At 36.2% G+C, this 22,787-nt stretch overlaps 3 protein-coding genes across 3 annotated transcripts; 2 read left to right on the top strand and 1 right to left on the bottom strand.

Annotated features, from left to right (window-relative positions):
• The first annotated feature begins 1,980 nt into the window (after positions 1-1,980).
• LOC130977027 (uncharacterized) lies at positions 1,981-2,484 on the top strand. Its single transcript, XM_057902023.1, has one exon. The coding sequence runs from the start codon at positions 2,030-2,032 to the stop codon at positions 2,354-2,356; it is 327 nt and encodes a 108-aa protein (XP_057758006.1). The 5' UTR covers positions 1,981-2,029; the 3' UTR covers positions 2,357-2,484.
• Positions 2,485-10,076: 7,592 nt separating this feature from the next.
• LOC130977077 (uncharacterized) lies at positions 10,077-11,693 on the top strand. The gene is made up of 2 exons (XM_057902079.1): positions 10,077-10,539; positions 10,623-11,693. The coding sequence occupies exons 1-2, from the start codon at positions 10,332-10,334 to the stop codon at positions 11,534-11,536; spliced, it is 1,122 nt and encodes a 373-aa protein (XP_057758062.1). The 5' UTR covers positions 10,077-10,331; the 3' UTR covers positions 11,537-11,693.
• Positions 11,694-11,955: 262 nt separating this feature from the next.
• On the bottom strand, positions 11,956-15,453 carry LOC130977076 (stromal 70 kDa heat shock-related protein, chloroplastic). Its single transcript, XM_057902078.1, has 8 exons — positions 14,784-15,453; positions 14,402-14,654; positions 14,233-14,312; positions 13,988-14,130; positions 13,782-13,880; positions 13,427-13,616; positions 12,837-13,235; positions 11,956-12,637 (listed from the first exon to the last, which is right to left on the bottom strand). The coding sequence occupies exons 1-8, from the start codon at positions 15,336-15,338 to the stop codon at positions 12,242-12,244; spliced, it is 2,115 nt and encodes a 704-aa protein (XP_057758061.1). The 5' UTR covers positions 15,339-15,453; the 3' UTR covers positions 11,956-12,241.
• Positions 15,454-22,787: the final 7,334 nt, after the last annotated feature.

Below are 22,787 nucleotides of genomic sequence, written 5' to 3' on the forward strand. Positions count from 1 at the left end.
ATGAAACTGACTTTCTAATTTTTATACAATAATTAAATTAATGTCTCAATTTTACATTTATTAAATTAATTCCTTGATTTTGAACTAACTATGTTGACAAATCAACCACATTATTAAATGTCATTAATTAAGCAAGTTAAAATGGAAAAAAAAGTGTTTCAATGAATTTGGTTTCTTTTTCAGGAATAAATTTGATCATGTGATGAAAGCTAATTTAATTGTTATTTCTATTTACCAAGTAGATTAAAAAATATTTTTTTTATTTTTATTCACTTTTTTTCTATAAAACCCTTCTATATGTATATATTCTTATCATGTGCTGTGAAACCCCATTGCTATAAAAAGTTATACAATTTGTGTTTTGTTTTTCAATGATTTTTAACCCCACACTATATATGTTAGAACATTAAAACGGTGCACTCCACTGTGTGTTTGGATAATTTCCGTCAAAATTAAGGTGAAAATTTATGTGAAGTTAACTTCACCTGAAGCTAATATTTGAGAACCATTAAATAAAAATTTAATCAAATTTATTAATCATCTAACGATTCTCATATATCAATTTTATAGAAAATTTACTACATCTGAGTCTCCACCGAAATTAATTTCGGCTTCCAACCTAAGTTTGGGGTTTTAAATGTAGAAGAAAATATTCAAAACCAATTTAACCTTATGCCATTTCGGTCGTACTAGTTTCTTAACATGTTGTTCTAAAATTTTAAAAGGCAGTGTGAATAGATTCCATGGCAGTCCACAATGATTTGGTGATTATGGCTTTAAAAAGTTGGGACTTTGGGATCCACCGTCCACGTGTTTAATATAATTGTAAAAAACAATGAAGAAAAAATATTAGTAAGATAGTAAAAGAAAAAGAGTCAGTTCAAAAGAAAAATTATAGTAGTGAATGATAATTCTGTAATATACTTTATGAATGATATAGTAAAAAAATAGGTTATTGTAGTATTTTTCAGTAAATAATCCATCAGTATAAGAAATGAAAAAAAAATCAGATTATGTAATTAATCTAATTAGTAATTTATTTTTTAAAAAATTTCAACGGTTTATATTAAAAATATAGTAAAACAAAAAATTAAGATTAGAATTAAAATTTGTTTTAAATTATTTTTTCATTCTAAATTTTAGTTCTCCAAAAAATAAAAAATGAAGTAATATTAATTAATTTGTTAAATTTATTGATTTAGAGGAGTATTATTTGATAAAATGGTAGCTAGCGTCGGCAGTTGAGAATTCACATGAGGACATGTGAGTTCCAGTACCAAGGCTTTTCCTTCATTGCACTCTGATCTTACTGTAACTTTGTATCACCACCACACATTATGTAGAGAAATACAAAGAACTATCAGCATTTTTTGTTTTTGACTATTATTTTATTATTTACTTAATTTTTTTAATTTAATAATTTAATAATATATTTTATTTTATATTTTTTAAATATTAATGATTAATTAATAATAAGAAAAATAAATTTTGATGGGCGTGCATGTAACATTGTTACATGCAAAATTTAGGAGTCAGTAACTTTATTAAATTTTAATCAGCATGTAAGCAGTAAAAAAAATGAGTCATTAGATAAAATTTTATATTAATCTTTCACCATTAAAATTATCATTGATGGCTAATTGATAACTATAAATCACAAAAGTTATTGTCTTCCTAGCACTCCTGGGTAATACTAGAGAAACAAAAAAAACAGCCACAACTTATCTTATTTAACATTCATTAATTGTCGCAACAATTAATAAATACAAAATAAGACAAGTTATAATTATTTTTGACTGATTTTCTTTTGTTACCAAATATTTCCAAACACTCCTCTTGTTACATTATTCCATTGTTTGTTGTTAGTAGTTGTTAGTTACCATAGTAATTTTTACCTGCAATCATAACCCAAATCTATCTCATCTCATGTTATATACACACATGCATCCACACACGTATGCAATTTTCTTCTCAATTGAATTACTGCCCCCACATTCCTATCACTTTCTTTCTCTCTCTCACAATCACAATGAACAACAACGCTGGGTATTCTAAAATAAGTAGTGCCCACAAATCAAGATCTATAGATTTCTCATCAGGAGGAGGAGAGAGATTTGGTGTGATATTGGGAAGGACTGGTTCAGTTTCTTCTTCTTCTGGTGGGTTTCTCAAGAAGGCATTCTCAATGAGAAGATCTTCATCGGTTTCAGAGAGGTACTGTAGGATCCACGACCACCAGTACGTGGCAATAACATCACCGGAAAATGATGTTCCGGTGAGGGCAAACAAGAAGCACAGTACTGGAAGGGAAGGAAGCAAGATCTTTAAAGCTTGTAAGCGCCTTCTTGGACTCTAGTACTACTCTTTTGAGTCCTACATTAATTTAAAAAAAAAAATCAAAATATGTCTTATTTAATATTTATTAATTATCGCAAGAATGAATGAATATCAAATAATTATATAATCATTTCAGTAATGTTAAGTACGGATCTATTTATGTATAATTTTGGCAAAATCTCTGCGTATTTTATTGCTTTCATTCCGAAAAAGTAGATTTACGACGACTTTCATTTAAACCTGCGCTCAATAAATCATTTTGATTTGCCTGATAGTTTCTTAAAAGGTACATTTGGTAAAATTGGAAGGAATTATTAAGAAAAGATGTATGTTAATGATTTTGTATGTATGAATAAATATTGCTATTGTAGCATATTGTTCAAGCAACACCTGCTGCTGCCATGTGCTGTTAAGGCACGTGTGCTCTGTCTTAATCACTCAAGGCATAGTAATATTAATCAAATACCTATGTAATTTTTATTTATATTATATATAATAGAAATGGGAAAAATGTTGATGTATACTTTTTTTTAAAATAAACAATTCGTCACCGTGTTAATTAATTTTATATTTAATTATAAAAAATAAATTAATAAATAAATGGATGCCTAGTAATAATAATAACAATAATGTTATTTATGGATATCTAAACTGGTATATTCATGTGATGAATTTAAATAAATATTACTACTGATATAACAAATAACACTAGGAAGATGATAATTAAAAATTACTAATTAAATTATTTAACACAATATATGTGCAACATTTTAATTATGGATAGCTAATATAGAATTATAGATGTATAAATAGTAGGCATTATTGTATTCCAGTCTTTACTTGTGAGAGTAATCAATTTGGGTTGGTCAAATGATTATTTAAATTTTATTTTGTACATGTAATAATTTAGGGTGCCACTCATATAAAGACGTTTAAAACGTCTTTTTTAAAAAAATATTTTTTTAATAATTAAAATTTAATTTATATAATTAATTAAATTGTGTTATTTTTATCAAAATTAAACCAAATAAATTAATTTGACCAAAAAATTAATAAATTAAATCTTAAACTAATCTAAATTAATATCTTTTATAAAGATAATTACAATACCATTATTATAGAAAATGACTTAAATATATATATAATTTTAAATCCTAACTCTTTTTTTTTTGTCTATGCAGTTATAGGATTAAAATTTAGAATTTTTAAAATTAATATATATAATAAGAAGATTTTAGTTATTTTTTATAAAAAACTATTAATTTAGATTAGTTCAAGATTTGATTTATCGATTTTTTGGTCAAATTAATTTGTTTGGTCTAATTTTGACAAAAATAATATAATTTGATCGATTATATAGACTAAATTTTAATTATTAAAAAATATCTTTTTTAAAACGTTTTAAGCTGTTGGGATAAACATGAAATGAATGCCTATTTATCAATTGAGCGGCTAATAATCTTTTCCATGCAAAGAGGTTTATTTCCAAAGAAGAAATTTGAAAACCAACCTTTAATGAAGGTTGATTTTGTACTACTATAAATAAGGCTTCATAGCCTTTACGTAGAATATACAATAATACAAAATAAAGATCAATCCTCTCTTTATGTTGCAATCAAATACTCTTCTCTTTATATTTCTACTACAATTCCTTCTCTTCTTTTATTTTATTAGTATTCTAAATTCTCTTTTCTATTACTCTTTACATATAATATTAATAGCAATATTAATCATCTTTATTATATTGAGATAGTAACAATAAACATATGCAATTCTCTCTCTTTTTATTTTTAATACTTCTTTCTATCTTTGTATATATATACACAATACAACATATAATATTATTATATATATAAATATTATTGAGCTAATTATTTTAATACTAGAGTCTTTTATTTATACATCTTTATTTTATATCTTTTATTTATTTTACAACACGTTATTAGCACGAGACTCTGATCAAACTTTTAGGAAGACTCAGGTAACAATTTTTCATTATGTCGAAGCTCTCTCATCTTGAATTCAATGCTCTTGATATATCTGGAAACAATTATTTATCATGGATATTAGATGCTGAAATCCATCTTGATTCAATGGATCTTGGAGATACCATTAAGGCTGGAAATAATGCATCCCAGAAGGATAAAGCTAAAGCCATGATTTTTCTTCGTCGTCATCTTGACGAAGGATTGAAAAATGAATATCTCACATTAAAAGATCCTGCAGATCTTTGGAAAGACCTCGAAAAAAGGTATAATCATAAAAAAACGGTGATACTTCCTCAAGCTCGATATGAATGGACGCACTTGCGTCTACAAGATTTTAAATCTATAAATGAATATAATTCTGCAATGTTTCGAATCACCTCACGAATGAAATTATGTGGGGAAAAACATAACTGATCATGATATGTTGGAGAAAACTTTCTCAACCTTCCATGCCTCGAATGTGCTCCTGCAGCAGCAGTATCGAGAGAAAGGGTTTAAAAAATATTCTGAGTTAATTTCTTGCCTCCTTGTTGCTGAACGCAACAATGAGTTGTTATTGAAAAATCATGAAGCGTGCCCAGCTGGCGCTGCCCCATTTCCTGAAGTAAATGCGGCAAATCATTACCCCAGAAGAGGTAAATGGCAAGCTTTTAATAACAAGAAAAATTATGGAAGGAAAAAGAATTATTTTCAAAAGAGAGGATCTCACCAGAAGTGGGATAAAGAAAGGAATATTGGGCAGAATAAATCAACCGAGGAGAAGTGTTTCCGCTGTGGTGGAAAGGGCCATTGGTCACGTACCTGTCGTACCCCAAGGCACCTAGTCGATCTTTACCAAGCATCTTTGAAAAAGAACGACAAAGGAAAGGAAACAAATTTTGTTTCAAATGATGCTGAGAACTCCACCACTCATTATGATGTATCTGATTTCTTTGAGGATCTTGAAGGAAATATTGGTCATTTGATCAATGATGGAATAGTTTAATATGTGGGATTGTGAAGTATATATGTAAATAAATAATGTAAAGAACTTATTGTTAAGTTTTATTCTCTATGTATTTAAGTTTCAAATGTGATGTATATAAATAATGAAATATTAATGTTTATGAATTTTGAAATTATTAAATGTGTCAAATTTTAAAATAAAATTTTAGTAAATGACATTATTTTATGTACAGTGTTTATTAGAAAAATAATTATGATCAAGTATTCAATTTAACTGTGCATACTACTCATTTTATTATTATTTGTTTTTGAAGAGAATGACAAAGATATGTAATGAAGATGTATGCCTTGCAGATAGTGCAAGTTCGCACACTATTCTCAAAAGTGATATATATTTTACCCATCTTGTGCCAAAAGAGGAATATGTTAATACTATTATTGGCTCAGGCAATGTGATAAAAGGCTCCGGAAGAGCTATAATTTTGTTTCCTGGAGGAACAAAATTTATAATAAATAATGCACTATTATCTACCAAGTCTCTGAGGAACTTGTTGAGTTTCAAAGATATTCGCCGAAATGGATATCATGTTGAGACGATGAATGAGGGAAATCATGAGTATTTATGTATCACAACTCATGATTCAAATAAGAAAGTTATATTAGAAAAATTACCCTCACTTTCATCTGGGTTGTATTATACCAAGATTAGTGCAATTGAATCACATGCCATTGTAAACCAGAAGTTTACTAGCTCAAATGAGTTCATAACTTGGCACGACCGATTGGGTCATCCGGGAACAACCATGATGAGGAGAATTATTGAAAACTCTCATGGACATTCACTAAAGAACCAGAAGATTCTTAAAACTAGTGAATTTTGTTGTGCTGCATGTTCTCAGGGAAAGTTAATTTTAAGGCCATCATCAGTAAAGGTTGGATTCGAGTCCCTGAATTCCTAGAAAGGATTCAAGGTGATATATGTGGACCTATTCATCCACCATGTGGATCTTTTAGATATTTTATGGTCCTAATAGACGCATCTTCGAGATGGTCACATGTGTGCTTATTATCTTCTCGCAACCTGGCGTTTGCGAGATTACTGGCTCAAATTATTCGATTAAAAGCACAATTTCCAGAAAATCCAATCAAAGCAATTCGTCTTGATAATGCTGGTGAATTTACTTCCCACGCTTTTGATGCTTATTGTGTGGCTAATGGAATAAGTGTTGAACATCCAGTAGCTTATGTTCACACACAAAATGGGTTAGCAGAATCACTTATTAAGCGCCTCCAATTAATTGCTAGACCCTTGCTTATGAGAACAAATCTCCCAACCTCGGTTTGGGGGCATGCTATTTTACATGCCGCAGCACTTATTTGTTTGAGGCCAACGAGTTATCATCAATTCTCTCCTATACAATTAGCTTTTGGCCAGCAGCCAAATGTTTCCCATTTAAGAATATTTGGGTGTGCGATATATGTTCTCATTGCACCACCTAATCGCACCAAAATGGGACCCCAAAGAAAATTGGGGATATATGTTGGATATGATTCTCCCTCTATAGTGAGGTATCTTGAGATACAAACTGGTGATGTGTTTAAAGCCCGGTTTGCGGATTGTCATTTTGATGAATCAAAATTTCCAACATTAGGGGGAGAGAATAAGCTTCCTGAAAAGGAACTTAATTGGAATGCATCATCGTTGATGCATTTAGATCCTCGATCAGGGTAATGTGAACTAGAAGTTCAAAAGATTATACATTTGCAAATAATAGCAAATGAATTGCCTGATGCATTTTCTGATACAAAGAGGATAAACAAATCTTACATACCAGCGGAAAATGCCTCAATTCAAATTGACGTCCCAGTAGGACAAGTAGCCACTGAAGAAAATTCACGCCAGAAGCGTGGTAGGGCGGAAAATGCCCCAATTCGAATTGATGTCCCAGTAAGACAAATAGCCACGGAAGCAAATACACGCCAGAAGCGTGGCAGGCCTGTCGGTTCCAAAGACAAAAATCCTCGAAAGAGAAAAGAGGTAAATAATATTCCTGTTGAAAAAGACATAGTAAAGACACCTGCAATTGTCCAAAATTCTGATATAACGCCAGAAGACGTTCAGGTACCTAAAAATTGTGAAAATGACGAGATCTCGATAAATTATGTCTTTACAGGAGAGAAATGGGACCGAAATAAGACAATTGTCAATGAAATATTTGCATATAATGTGGCATTAGATATCATGCATGAAAGTAAGGATCTTGAGCCAAGATCAGTCGAAGAATGTCGACAAAGAAATGATTGGCCAAAATGGGAAGCAGCCATGAAGGCTGAATTAGACTCACTTGCAAAACGTGAAGTCTTTGGACCTGTAGTCCGTACACCTGCAGATGTAAAGCCTGTTGGATACAATTGGGTATTTGTGAGAAAACGAAATGAGAAAAATGAAGTTGTGCGCTATAAAGCCCGACTTGTGGCACAAGATTTTTCACAAAGGCCCAGTATAGATTATGAAGAAACGTATTCCCCAGTAGTGGATGCAATAACATTGCGTTATTTGGTCAGTTTATCTGCATATCATAAACTGCATATGCATTTAATGGATGTGGTAACAGCCTACTTATACGGCTCATTAGATCGAGATATCTACATGAAAGTCCCTGAAGGACTAAAGATATCTAAACCATCCAATGAATATTCGCAAGGGTTATACTCAATCAAATTACAAAGATCTTTATATGGTCTAAAGCAATCTGGACGAATGTGGTATAATCATCTTACTGAGTATCTGGCCAAAAACGGATTCAAGAATAATGATATCTGTCCATGTGTTTTTATAAAGAAATCTGCATCTGGATTCATTATAATTGCTGTGTACGTTGATGATTTAAATATCATTGGGACTCCTAAAGAGATTCCAACAATTATAAAAACTCTAAAAGAAGAGTTTGAGATGAAAGATCTTGGAAAGACTAAGTTTTGTCTCGGCCTGCAGATCGAGCATATAAAAGGTGGGATCTTTATTCATCAAACAACATACACAAAAAGGATCTTGAAAAGATTTTATATGGATAAGTCACATCCATTAAGTACACCAATGATCGTAAGATCTTTGGATGTGAAAAAGGATCAATTCCGTCCTAAAGAAGAAAATGAAGATATCCTTGGTCCTAAAGTACCATATCTTAGTGCCATTGGAGCGCTAATGTATCTTGCTAATAATACGCGACCCGATATATCATTTGCTGTGAATTTACTAGCAAGATATAGTTCCTCTCCAACCAGAAAACATTGGAGTGGAATCAAACAAATCTTTCGATATCTTCATGGGACGGTTGATATGGGATTGTTTTATCCCTATGGATCCAAGTCACAACTAGTTGGCTATGCAGATGCTGGATACTTGTCTGATCCACATAAAGGGAGATCTCAAACAGGATACCTGTTCACATATGGTAGTACAGCTATATCTTGGAGGTCCACGAAACAGACAATTGCTGCAACATCCTCTAATCATGCTGAAATACTGGCAATTCATGAAGCTAGTCGCGAGTGTTTTTGGCTGAAGAGTCTGATTCAATATATTCTATCATCATGTGGACTGATTGATCATAAGATAGCTCCAACTGTCCTATTTGAAGATAATACAGCATGCATTGCTCAACTTAAGGGTGGATACATCAAAGGTGATAGAACAAAGCATATTTCTCCCAAATTCTTCTTCACTCATGACCTTCAAAATCAAGGGACAATTGATGTCCAACAGATCCGTTCAAGTGATAATCTGGCAGATTTATTTACAAAGTCACTCCCAAAATCCTCCTTTGAAAGATTGGTACATGAGATTAGAATGCGCCGATTTCGAGACATTAAATGATGTCGGCAAGAGGGGGAGACTGTACTCTTTTTCCCTTGGTCAGGTTTTTTCTCATTGGGTTTTTCTTGACAAGGTTTTTAATGAGGCAGTCCCCATCACTAAAGGATATTGTACTCTTTTTCCTTCACTAAGGTTTTTTCCCACTGGGTTTTCTTTAGTAAGGTTTTAACGAGGCATAATCCTTAATGGGCATTCAAGGGGGAGTGTTGGGATAAACATGAAATGAATGCCCATTTATCAATTGGGCGGCTAATAATCTTTCCCATGCAAAGAGGTTTATTTTCAAGGAAGAAATTTGAAGACCAACCTTTAATGAAGGTTGATTTTGTACTACTATAAATAATGTTTCATAGCCTTTACGTAGAACATACAATAATACAAAATAAAGATCAATCCTCTCTTTATGTTGCAATCAAATACTCTTCTCTTTATATTTCTACTACAATTTCTTCTCTTCTTTTATTTTATTAATATTCTAAATTCTCTTTTCTATTACTCTTTACATATAATATTAATAGCAATATTAATCATCTTTATTATATTGAGATAGTAACAATAAACATATGCAATTCTCTCTCTTTTTATTTTTAATATTTCTTTCTATCTTTATATATATATACACAATACAACATATAATATTATTATTATATATATATATATATATATATATATATATATAAATATTATTGAGCTAATTATTTTAATACTAAAATTTTCTATTTATATATCTTTATTTTATATCTTTTATTTATTTTATAACATAAGCGTTTTTATCGTGAATAGGTTCCAATAAATTATTAATCGATAATAAATTCTTAAATAAAGTTGAGATTCATCTTTATCATATTGAGTTAAAAAATATCGTGATAAAAAAAAAAGGTAATCCAAAAGAGAGAGAGATATATTCAAATTGAATTCCCTCACAAAGAGGGTAAAAGGATTGAGCGGTTGATGAAAACGCGAATATAGGAGCGGCGAATAACTGCCTCAAATCGAACACCCTCAATTAGAAACTTGCTTCTTATTCCCAAATCGAATCATTCTTCTTTTTCCCTTTTCATTCCACTTTCTTTTCGTCTTTTGATTTCTTTCATTCTCCAAATCAAATCGATTCCACTGCGTTCTCCAAAGCACTCGCATAATTGATTGTTTGGTTAATATACTGAGAGAAGGAACAATCGACCATGGCGGGAGAGGGAGGCGATGTTAGCGTTGCCAACGGCGCTGATGAAACAGCAAACCCGGAATCCGCAGCCTCCTCTCCAAAGAGCAAGGTCAAGTTCATGTGCAGCCATGGTGGCAAGGTTCTTCCCCGTCCCTCCGATGGCCTCCTCAAGTACGTCGGCGGCGAGACTCGCGTCGTGTCTGTCCCTAGGAACGTCACTTTCTACGGTGAGAACACTTGATTCACGAAATCTCAAAATTCCGTGGAATAGGAAAACCTAACATTTGTGACGTTTGTTTGTTTCTTTTAGAGTTGATGAAGAAGCTGCATGGAATGATCGAAGGAGGAGAAAGCATGGTGCTAAAGTATCAGCTGGTGCCGGAAGATCTGGACACACTGGTATCGGTGAGGAACGACGAGGATCTAAAGCATATGATTGACGAGCATGACCGTCACGAAGTTGGAGGAGCTCCCATGCTGCGGACATTCATGTGCCCGTCGAAGCCGCTTTTGGTGGTGGACAAAGATAACCAAGGAACATCAGGGACTGAGCCCTACCCCTTGGAGCAGCGCTACATTGATGCCATTAACGGCTTCCAGCGCATAAGCCCAAGGTCAAGGCCTAGTCCAATTAGGGCTGCATTCAACGCCCCCTCTGCCTGTTCATCCCCCAAATCCAACTCCCCAGACGGTCACACCACGGATCTCGTCCACGAATCGCCGCCCTTCCACGGCCACATTCTCGGTCTCGGTCTAGGCCGCCGTAGCACCATGCATAGAGTGCACAGCTCTCCCAGCATTTCTAGCCTAAGCAACATTCACAGCCTTGCCGTTCAACAGCATGAACACCATAACCATTATCACAATCATTCCCCGAGCCACCAGAGTCAGAACCAGGGCCAGAGCCAGGGTCAGGGCCAGAACCAAGGCCACCATCCTCCTGCTCATCTGCCTGCTTCTTATCAAAGAACCGCGCCACAAGATCAATTAGTTGGGATGGGAAGGCCGCCGCCGCTTTTGGCGCTGAGGAGGTCGGATATGGGTAGCAGGAGTGCAAATAGTAGTAGTAGTACTTTCAACTATTATTATCCGCCTACTAATAATAATAATTGCAGACCCCCAAAAGGGTACGGATACTACGATGAATCTCCAGCATACGGTGGTGGCATGGGTGAAAGAGTTGGTAGTGTGCCTCAGAGTCCTAGAAACTCTATATGGGAATAACCAATTTCCTCCCTTGTTCTTGTGTAAAGGCTTTTCATTTCATTTTTCTATTGTTTTATTTATAGGAAGATAACCTAAGCTAGAAGGAATTTTTGCTGGGAAACGTTAATTGTAAATACAGCTTTGTTTTCTACAGTATAATATTAATTTCATTTGTAAATACATCTATGCAGTAGTTCACCATATTTCCTTCTCTCTAGATTCCCTTCCCTAATCAAACAGGGTCTTTTAACCGTAAAGGACGCACATACGCTCTGCGGAGGAACAGAGCAAAACACCATCGTGGCACCATTACTCCACTCTCAATTCAAACCCAGCACATGATTTACATATACAATTAAACCCGCAAGCTAATCGTGTTACATTACAGCATACTGAATAGACACTATCATTCAACAATACTAAGGAAAGCAACGAAATGAAATAAAAATCTATTATTTATCTAATCTTGAATCAACAAGGAATTTTTACGACAATTTCAGCCTGTAAATACCATAAATTTTTTCGGTGACTGTAAATACCATCCTCGAAACTGTATTTCAAAGCCAAAATTTCCAAGAGGTACAACGCGAACTATCAATGAGCACCTATAAAAACCCGTGTCTAACTTTAAACTGAAACAGACACCCACTCTTCCATTGACAAAAATCACTACAAATTCAGCACCAAAAAAAAAAAAAGCTATTGGATAATCCGTCTTACTCCTCACTTAGAGTCTGTAAAATCAGCATCGATCACATCTCCATCTGTTCCCTTGCCCGATGATTCTGTAGGGCCACCAGATTCAGGTGCAGCAGGACCTGCGCCTGCAGCTCCTGGCTGGTTGTATAGGGACTGGCCAAGTTGCATAACTTCCTGGTTGAGAGCAGCCATGGCATCCTTAATGGCTTGGGTTGAACCACCTGAAATTGCATCTTTAAGCTCTCCCAATTTTGCTTCAACCTTCTCCTTCACGGGGCCAGGAACCTTGTCTCCAAGCTCTTTCAACTGCTTCTCAGTCTGGTACACAACTGAATCCGCCTGGTTCTTGGTGTCAATAGCATCTCTCTTCTCTTTGTCCTCCTTTGCAAATTTCTCCGCTTCCTTTACCATCCTATCTACCTGCATTACATTACATTCAAGCCACATGTCATTCAACCTTCTAACTTATAATTAATGTCATCTTAATATTGGAAAGTTTTTCATTTTTAAAAAGATTAAAAAAAAAAAAAAAAAAAAAAAAGAGGAGGTTGGCAAATGGCAACAATACCAAAAGGATAAATTCAGTTCCATTTGTAGTTCAAATATGTAATTAATTTACCTCGTCATTAGGCAAGGTGCTAGCACCAGTAATTGTAATATCTTGTTTCTTGCCTGTGCCCTTGTCTATCGCAGTGACTGAGAGAATACCATTGGCATCAATGTCGAATTTGACTTCAATCTGAGGAACCCCACGAGGTGCAGGAGGGATACCATCCAAACGGAAGCTACCAAGAGATTTATTGTCCCTGACAAATTCTCTCTCGCCCTGAAGCACATTGATCTCTACACTGGTCTGTCCATCAGCAGCTGTTGAGAAGACCTCTGATTTCGAGGTGGGAAGAGTAGTGTTTCTTGGGATAATCTTTGTCATTACACCACCAAGAGTTTCTAGACCCAAAGACAATGGTGTAACATCCAACAAAACAATGTCACTGACATCACCAGCCAAGACACCAGCCTAACATAAATTGAAAAATTCAGAAGACATCAGTCAGAATCTAGCCAACATGGTACCCAGAAAACAATTATCATGCATAACAAATAATTCTGGCACCAAACCCACCCCGAAAACTAATAATAAAAGGAATCAACCTCCCAACCAAAAATAATCAAGTTGAAAATTTTCTCAAGAAAACAGCAAGATCCAACCTGAACTGCAGCACCAAGGGCAACCACTTCATCTGGATTGACAGTGACATTTGGGTCCTTCCCAGTCATCTTCTTTACAAGCTCCTGGACAGCAGGGATACGTGTTGATCCACCCACAAGAATCACCTCATCAATATCCTTAATATTGAGCTTTGCATCTCTCAATGAATTTTCAACTGGGGTCTTTAGCCTGTCACAGAATTCATGCAAGGATCATCATTATACAAGATTATACATCATTATACAGGATTATACATCATTATACATGATACATGAGTATTTTTGCTGCATTTTAGATATGGAGCATCAAGAAGGTTTGTCATTTTGGGGGGGGGGGAAAAATAGCTATCATTACCTATCAAGAAGATCTGAACATAATTCTTCAAATTTAGCCCTTGTAAGGGTGGTCTCAATATGCTTGGGGCCATCTGCTGTAGCGGTTATGAACGGCAAACTGAAAACATACAAATCAATATCTCAGGAGTTTTCACAAAGCAAGGAAAGCACATTCAAAAAAACTATTAGCTTGGCTGGAGACTGCTCCGTGAAGAAGTAAAATACCTGATGTTTGTTTGGGTCAATGACGAGAGCTCCATTTTTGCTTTTTCAGCTGTCTCGGTAAGGCGCTGAAGAGCTTGTTTATCTTTCAAAAGATCAATACCTTCATCCCTCTTGAAGTTTCCAGCCAGCCAATCGACAATTCTCTACAACCAAACGATAATAACATGAAACATTTAGATATAATACATTATACAGAACAAAAGCCAATAACTTATCATGCTAAAATAGAATGGAAGAATTCCAACCTTATCAAAGTCATCACCACCCAAGTGTGTATCTCCAGAAGTAGACAACACTTCAAACACTCCATCACCAACCTCAAGCACTGAACCAGAGTAAAAAACAAATGAATACAGGTATCAACACAACTATTTTAACAAACAAGGGACACCAGAATTGTGTTGTTTTCCATACCCGAGACATCAAAAGTACCACCGCCAAGGTCAAACACAAGGATTGTTTCATTATTCTTCTTTTCAAATCCATAGGCAAGGGAGGCAGCAGTTGGTTCATTTATGATACGAAGAACTTCCAAACCAGCAATCCGACCAGCATCCTTTGTAGCAGTCCTTTGAGAATCGTTGAAGTAAGCAGGCACAGTGACCACGGCCTTTGTTACTTTGTCATTCAAAAACTTTGAAGCATCATCCACAAGCTTCCTCAAAACCTAACACCCAAAAAATGCCCCAAAATCACTCACGGAACATGAATCCTATCTATGGCATGCAACACTATCAGCACAAATTGAAGAAATTATACAAAAAAAAAAAAAGAATCGTAGAGGATCAATGAAAACCTGAGCGGAAATCTCTTCGGCGGCGAACTGCTTGCCGATGGCGGGGCAGTCGAGTTTGACATTGCCGTTCTCATCCCTAATGACTTTGTAGGAGACCTGCTTGGACTCCTCGTCCACCTCCGACATCTTCCTTCCGATAAACCTCTTAACGGAGAAGAAGGTGTTCTCCGGGTTCACCACCGCCTGCCGCTTCGCAATCTGGCCAACCAGCCTGTCGCCGGTCTTGGTGTAGGCAACGACGGAAGGGGTAGTCCTCTGACCCTCGGCGTTAGTGATGATGGTGGGCTTGCCTCCTTCCATGGCAGCCACGGCGGAGTTGGTGGTTCCCAAATCGATGCCGACGACCTTCTCATTGACGACTCTGAGAGGACCAACGTTGTAACCTCTGCGAGCGGCGGTGCTCCTGAGCTTGAGGAACGCGGAGCGCGGGAACGATGAGGAGCTGAGCCTCTGGCCGAGGAACACCGTCCGGTGACTATTTTGCTTCTTGAGGGAGGCACTGCCGGCGAAGGATGGAGTTCCGAGACCGTGTATCTGGGCGCTTGAAGAAGCCATTTCTATGGGAAATCCCTAACCCGAACCCTAATCTAATTCTTGGAAGAGAGGATTTGGTGGAAGAGAAATGGATAGAAGATAGAGCAGCAACAAGCAGCAACCTGCAATGAGGAAGGGTTTGGGTTTTTGACGAGAGGATGAGGGTTATGCGTGCTGCCACGTGTACCTATTCTAGAATCATCCTATGCTTGCCCGTTGGATTTTCGGGGCTCCATTTCCCTTTGTTTTGACCCGGCGAGGCTGGTGGGTAGGTTAGGTTCTTCATCCATGATCCATTCATACTTCTTAATTCAGCTGACTTTTAGAATAGTCATTTTGACTTTCTAGTATTTAGATTTTTATAAAATTATAAAATGCATAGTTGTCAGAATCGAACCGATGATCGAACCGGTCAGGCTACTGGGTCACTGGGTCACTGGTTTAACCGGTGGATCACTGGTTGAACCGGTTAACTCGGTCCTATGTAAATAAAAAATAAAATATAATAAAAAATTTAGAATTAAAAATTTAAAATACATATTTTTACTAATATTTTAAAAATATCTAGCTATTCTAAACAATATGGAACAGAAACAATAAGTATTTTATTAATTTTACTCTATCATAAATATTTTTATTTTATTTTTATATTAAAATAAGTATTTTTTTAATTTTAATAATTTATTAATTAGTTTATATCTATTATACTATTATATACTACAAGTATTTATTGAAAAATAATATTAATAGATATTATATAATTATGAAAAAAATAATAAGTGAGTTTATAATTACTGTTAAATAAAAATATAATTAATTTAAAAATGAGTGAACTTATAATTAAAATTAAAATAAATTAAATAAAAATAAATTATTTACTGAATAATATTAATATATATTTTAATTTGCATAAATATTAGTAATAGATAAGCTAGCCTGGTGCATGCAGCTCCCTTTTATTTCCTGGAGGGGTGGGGGTTCGAACCTCAACTGCTCCATTTTGAGGAAATTTTAAATTGTTCCGGTTCGGTCGAACCGGTTACTACCGAATTTGACCGATTTTTACCGGTTCTTTGCGGGTTTGACCGGTTTGTACCGGTTCTTAACCTTGTACGGTCCAATCATCGGACCGGACCGGTATAGAATCCGGTTCACCGGTTTTTCGGTCGAACCGGTCGGTCCGGTCCGGTTCTGCTAACAGTGATAAAATGATTTAAAAAAGAGAAATTCTCCATATACAAGCATTTTTTTATACAAGTCTTTGCAAGTTATTATATTAACGCGCTTGAACGTTACTGCACGTTCTTCTTCCTCTTCCTCTTCCTCTTCTTCTTTTTTTCTTTCGTTTCTTACTTTCTCTTTCTCCTTCTTCAACCGTTACTGCATAATTTCACTGCATCGTCTTCTTCTTCTTGCTGCACATTCTTCTTCCTCTTCCTCCTCCTCTTCTTCTTCTTCTTTTCTTTCATTTTTTGCCTTCTCTTTCTCCTTCTTCATTTACGTGCTTTTCTCTTTGTTTTCTTTTTTCGTTATTCTTGATTTCCATTATTTTTTGATATCAAGCTCTGAAATCATTTTTGAAGAAGAAGAAGCAGCAGAATATGAGGAGGAGAAAGAGAAAGAGTTCTGAATTATGCATAAAGTGTCCTTTGGGTGTATTTTCTATAATCGTTTGGGTGTATTTTCTGTAATCGTTTGGGTGTATTTCTGAAGTTTCATTATTTTCAAAACGATTTCAAAGCTTGATTTCAGAAACCATGAAAATCGAAAAAAAGAAGTAAGAATACCAGTAATAAACGAGTAAAACAACTAATGAAAAGGCAAAGAGAATAACGAAGAAATATCGTTTGGGTGTATTTTCTATAATCGTTTGGGTGTATTTTCTATAATCGTTTGGGTGTATTTCTGAAGTTCTATTATTTTCAAAACGATTTCAAAGTTTGATTTCAGAAACCATGAAAATCGAAAAAAAAGAAGCAAGAATACCAGTAATAAATGCAAGTAAAACAACTAATGAAAAGGTAAAGAGAATAACGAAGAAATATCGTTTGGGTGTATTTTCTATAATCGTTTGGGTGTATTTCTGAAGTTTCATTATCTTCAAAACGATTTCAAAGCTTGATTTCAGAAACCATGAAAATCGAAAAAAAACGAAGCAAGAATACCAGTAATAAACGCAAATAAAACAACTAATGAAAAGGCAAAGAGAATAACGAAGAAATACATGGAGGAGGAGGAAGAAGAAGAAGAAGAAGAAGGAGAAGAAGAGGAAGAGGAAGAGGAAGAGGAAGATGAGTTGTTCATAATCCACGGTGAGTGAAGAAGAAGAAGAAGAAGAAGAAGAAGAAGAAGAAGAGGAAGAGGAAGAGGAAAAGGAAGAGGAAAAGGAAGATGAAGATGAGTTGTTCATAATTCACGGTGAGTGAAGAAGAGGAAGAGGAAGAGGAAGAGGAAGAGGAAGAGGAAGAGGAGTCGTTCATAATTCACGGTGAGTGTAGCGCTTTGGAAATTAAATAACGCATTAAAAGACTCTAATGTGTAGCAACTTGTAAAACTTGTAAGTCAAAAAGACTTGTATGTGTAGCAAGCCTCTTTAAAAAAACATACTATTTAACAAAATAATCTAAATGTTCAATCAACACTGGGTTATACAGTTTAGTACAATCAGATGACCATATAAAAAGATCTTTTATAGCAAAAAAATAAAAATAAAAACCTTATTTATATACTATTTCAGTTTTCGGACTTCCTAGAACGGGATCTTTCTAAAGAAATAGGATGATTCTAGTAGCTTATATTCATGAGGCACACATTAGTAGTAGAATTCTCGGGAAGCCACATGAACGATGTGGCGAGGTGAACAAATTTACAGGCAGATTGCCAGGCCTTGGCAATTGGCATAAGTCCTTATCATTGTTGTAATGTATTGCAATACCCTTCTCTTTTTCTCTTATTACCAAGTTGTGTACCGTGCTGTCACGGTAAATTTTTATAAAATTAGATTTAACAGTGTTTGTATAATTTTTTGGAGTGTTTGAGAATATTCTAAATGGTTCTGGAACGTTCTAAAATGTTCTAAAAATTTCTGGAATACCCTAAAAGGTTCTAGAAGACACTAGAAGATCATAGAATATTCTAGAAGAGTGTGGATTGATATAAAAGTATGAAGAGTTGTATGGAACAATCTAGAAGTATTTAGAAAGTAGTGGTAGGATAGATATTTTATAAAGAAGGTTCTAGATGATTAATCTAGACCATTGATTAGATTTAATCCTAATCATCCATTGAGGAGATGGATGACTATAAATAGGAGGTAAGAGTTAGTGTGAGGGTATGTGAATCATTTGTAACAAACACTTGAGCAATAAAATGTTCTTTCCACCAAGCTTCCTTTCTCTTGTGTTCTCTTGTGTTCTTAGCTTTCTTGCTAAGTATTGAGGGTTAGGCTGACTTGGTCTTAGCTCAAGAAGTTGAGTAAGTCCGAGCGCCGGCACGGTAGTGTTGGAGTGTGTCCAAGGCCGTGACAATTTGGTATCAGAGTAAGGTTCGAGAGGAAGCACAAGTAGTTTGTGGGTATGGCTTCTAGTATAACCATGGAGCATGTTGAGTCTCAAAGGGGAAGAAATGCTATTCCTTCTCAATGGGGAGGAAAGAAGGTTCGTTCTTCAAGTGAGCCTTCTAACTTCTTAGAAGAAAGAGTTTTCATATTGGAAAATGTTCTATCCTCTATGGATGAGCGCTTCCAAAGGATAGAACATGACAAGGAGACTCTCGAGGCTCACGTGTTGGGAGAACTAGATGCTTTCAAAGAAAGCATGCTCCAAGTCGAAGAGAAGCTTGAGAATTTCTTGAAGTTATTTGAGGAAGTTCGAGTTTGGTTCGTGGAGACAAAATCTCGACCAACCATTATAAGGGAGACGACAAAGATTGATCTCCCAAAGTCAAAGGAGTTCAAGGGCATGAGGGACGCTCGACAGGTGGAGAACTTCTTATGGCAAATGGAGAGGTACTTTGAAGGCCAAGGGGTGGTCGAAGAAGCAATAAAGGTAGCTCTCTACCTTTCTGATAATGCTACTTTGTGGTGGAGGAGAAAGTGCGTAGATATGGAAAAGGGTACTTGCAACATAGCCACATGGAAAGATTTTAAAAAAAAGAGAGTTGAAAAGACAGTTCTTCCCCGAGAATGTGGTTTATGAAGCGAGAAAGAAGTTGAGAGAGTTGAAGCACAAGAGTACGATTAGCGATTACGTAAAGGAGTTCACTACTCTCACGCTTTAAATCCCCAATTTAGCATCAGAGGATGCATTGTTCTTCTTTATTGATGGACTCCAACCTTGGGCAAAGCAAGAACTACAAAGAAGGAATGTTAAGGATGTTGATGAGGCCATTGTGGTGGCCGAATCACTCACTGAGTATCATAAGGGAGACTCTAAACCCAAGTCCTCCTCCAAGCCTAGTTCTGCTAAAGGCGGGGAGACAAGGGGAAGAGTTTCTCAACCAAGAAAGAAGGAAAATTCTCTTCAAAGAAAGAGTACGAAGAAAAGAAGAAGGCTTTCGTGCCCAAAGGAGGATGCTTCGTGTGCAAGGGACCACACCAAATAAAGGATTGTCCCAAGTTAGGGACTTTGGCATCTATAGCCGACAAACGAGAAGCTCAAACTCAAGTAACTGAGTGTGTTGAATCTATCCAACACATAAATGCTGTGAAGGGCAGAGAAGCAAGTACTGCAGAAAAGAAAGGCTTGATGTATGTCAAAGCCTTTATCAATGAAAAACCTGTCATGGCTATGATTGACACTGGTGCTACACACAACTTCATCACGCCTGATGAAGCAAAGAGGCTTGGGTTGAAAATCATCGAAAAGAATGGCTGGTTCAAACCCATGAATATCAAGGGTGAACCCCTTAAGGGAGTAGCAAAAAGGGTTGAGATGACTCTTGGTTCTTGGAAGGGCCTTGTGGATTTCTCAGTAGCACCCGTGGACGATTTTAAAATAGTTATCGGACTCGATTTGCAAAGGAAGGCAAATATAATACCTATGCCATACTACAATATAGTATGCGTTATGGAGAAAGGGTCTCCATGCACAGTCTCTACAATCTCAAAGACTGAAGGAATTCCGCTACTCTCGACCATGCAACTCAAGAAAGGTTTCAAGAAGGAGGAGATGATATCTTTGCCTTTACTACAAGAGGAGTCAACAGCCAAAGAAGAAGATGTTCCCCCTAAAATCAAGGAAGTCCTTGAAGAAAATAAGGATGTGATACCTCTCGAATTGCCAAAGCAGTTACCACCTAGAAGAAAGATGGATAACAACATTGAATTAGAGTTAGGAGCGAAACCGTCTATCTCAAAACCATACAGGATGACGGTCATTTCTATGGTTGAAGGAGATATTATGCATACCATCAAGCAAGGGTTGCATCACGATCCATTAGCCAAGAAGTTGATGGAGTTAGCTAGAGAATGTAAGACCAAAAGATTTTGGTTAGACAATGACCTTCTCTACACAAAAGGGAGAAGACTATACGTTCCTAAATGGGAAGATCTAAGAAGAAAATTAGTGAGAGAATTTCACGACACCAAGTGGGCTGGTCACCAAGGTCAGCGAAAGACCTTGGCACTCATTGAATCTTCTTATTATTGGCCTCAAATGAGAGATGAAGTAGAGAGCTATGTGAAGACTTGTCTTGTGTGCTAACAAGATAAGATTGAAAACAAGACACCAAGCGGGTTGTTGGAACCTCTGCCTCCATCAGAGCGACCGTGGAAAAGTGTCTCTCTAGATTTTATTTATGCCTTACCGAAGTCTGAGGGGTTTGGATCTATTCTCGTGGTAGTGGATCGATTTTCGAAGTATGCTACCTTTATACCCGCCCCTACTGACTGCACCGCAGAGGAGGCAGCACGACTATTCTTCAAGAATGTGGTGAAATATTGGGGATTGCCTAAGAGCATCATTAGTGATCGAGATCCACGCTTCACAGGACGACTATGGACAGAGCTGTTCAAACTCCTTGGGTCGGAGCTTCAATTTTCAACAAGCTTCCATCCTCAAACAGATGGGCAGAGTGAGAGAGTAAATGTCTTACTTGAGTGTTACTTGAGACATTTTGTAAGCGCTAATCAGAAGGATTGGACAAAACTCATCGATATTGCTCAGTTCTCATACAATTTGCAAAGGAGTGAGTCTACATAGAAGAGTCCGTTCGAGATTGTGACTCGACAACAACTGCTTACACCTCACTCTCTTCCTTCCCCTTACTCAGGGAAGAGCCCTGGAGCTTATCATATGATTAAGTCTTGGGAAGAATAAGCAGATGTCACTCGTTCTTACCTCGACAAAGCTGCAAAGAGGATGAAGAAATGGGCAGATAAGAAGAGGAGGCATGCAAGCTATCAAGTGGGAGACAAGGTAATGATCAAACTTCTTCCACAACAATTCAAAGCGTTTCGCAAGGTTCATAAAGGCTTAATCCGTAAATACGAATGGCCATTTGAGATCATTGGACGTGTTGGGGAAGTTGCTTACAAAGTACAACTCCCTCCCTCTATGAAGATCCACCCGGTCTTCCATGTGAGTATGCTTAAACCATATCACGAAGACCAAGATGAACCGAGTAGAGGTGATTCGAGTCGTGCTCCGCCTGTGGTGATTAGATCCTTTGATAAAGAAATCGAAGAGATCTTAGCTAATCGCGTCGTGCGACGAAGAGGAGTACCACCAAGTATCCAATACTTGATCAAGTGGAAAGGACTTCCGATAACTGAAGCTAGTTGGGAAGCTCGTGAAGATCTATGGCAATTCCAAGAACACCTAGAGCGCTATCATGAACAGAACGCGACGAGGGCGTCTGCGCATTAGGTGGGGGAGAATGTCATGGTAAATTTTTAGAAGGTTAGATTTAACAGTGTTTGTATAGTTTTCTAGAGTGTCTGAGAATACTCTAGATGGTTTTGGAACGTTCTAGAATGTCCTAGAAGTTCCTGGAATACCCTAGAAGGTTCTAGAAGACTCTAGAAGATCATAGAATATTCTAAAAGAGTGTGGATTGATATAAAAGTATGAAGAGTTGTATGGAACAATCTAGAAGTATTTAGAAAGTAGTGGTAGGATAGATATTTATAAAGAAGGTTCTAGATGATTAATTTAGACCATTGATTAGATTTAATCCTAACCATCCATTGAGGAGGTGGATGGCTATAAATAGGAGGTAAGAGTTAGTATGAGGGTGTGTGAATCATTTGTAACAAACACTTGAGCAATAAAATGTTCTTTCCATCAAGCTTCCTTTCTCTTGTGTTCTCTTGTGTTCTTAGCTTTCTTGCTAAGTATTGACGGTTAGGCTGACTTGGTCTTAGCTCAAGAGGTTGAGTAAGTCCGAGTGCCGGCACGGTAGCATTGAAGTGTGTCCAAGGCCGTGACAGTGCGCTCTCTTTACTGCACAAATTGTTCTCTAACTTCAACT

Source organism: Arachis stenosperma, chromosome 4, assembly GCF_014773155.1.
Source record: "Arachis stenosperma cultivar V10309 chromosome 4, arast.V10309.gnm1.PFL2, whole genome shotgun sequence".
Lineage (NCBI taxonomy): Eukaryota > Viridiplantae > Streptophyta > Magnoliopsida > Fabales > Fabaceae > Arachis > Arachis stenosperma.

Bases quoted from the DNA above. Each gene is read 5' to 3' on its own strand.
- LOC130977027 (XM_057902023.1), top strand. From the start codon at position 2,030: ATGAACAACAACGCTGGGTATTCTAAAATAAGTAGTGCCCACAAATCA.
- LOC130977077 (XM_057902079.1), top strand. From the start codon at position 10,332: ATGGCGGGAGAGGGAGGCGATGTTAGCGTTGCCAACGGCGCTGATGAA. The intron at 10,540-10,622 runs GTGAGAACACTT...TGTTTCTTTTAG, and splicing joins TAGGAACGTCACTTTCTACG to AGTTGATGAAGAAGCTGCAT.
- LOC130977076 (XM_057902078.1), bottom strand. From the start codon at position 15,338: ATGGCTTCTTCAAGCGCCCAGATACACGGTCTCGGAACTCCATCCTTC. The intron at 14,131-14,232 runs GTTGGAATTCTT...GTTTGGTTGTAG, and splicing joins GTGGTGATGACTTTGATAAG to AGAATTGTCGATTGGCTGGC. The intron at 13,236-13,426 runs GTTGGATCTTGC...AATTTATGTTAG, and splicing joins CCCTTGGTGCTGCAGTTCAG to GCTGGTGTCTTGGCTGGTGA.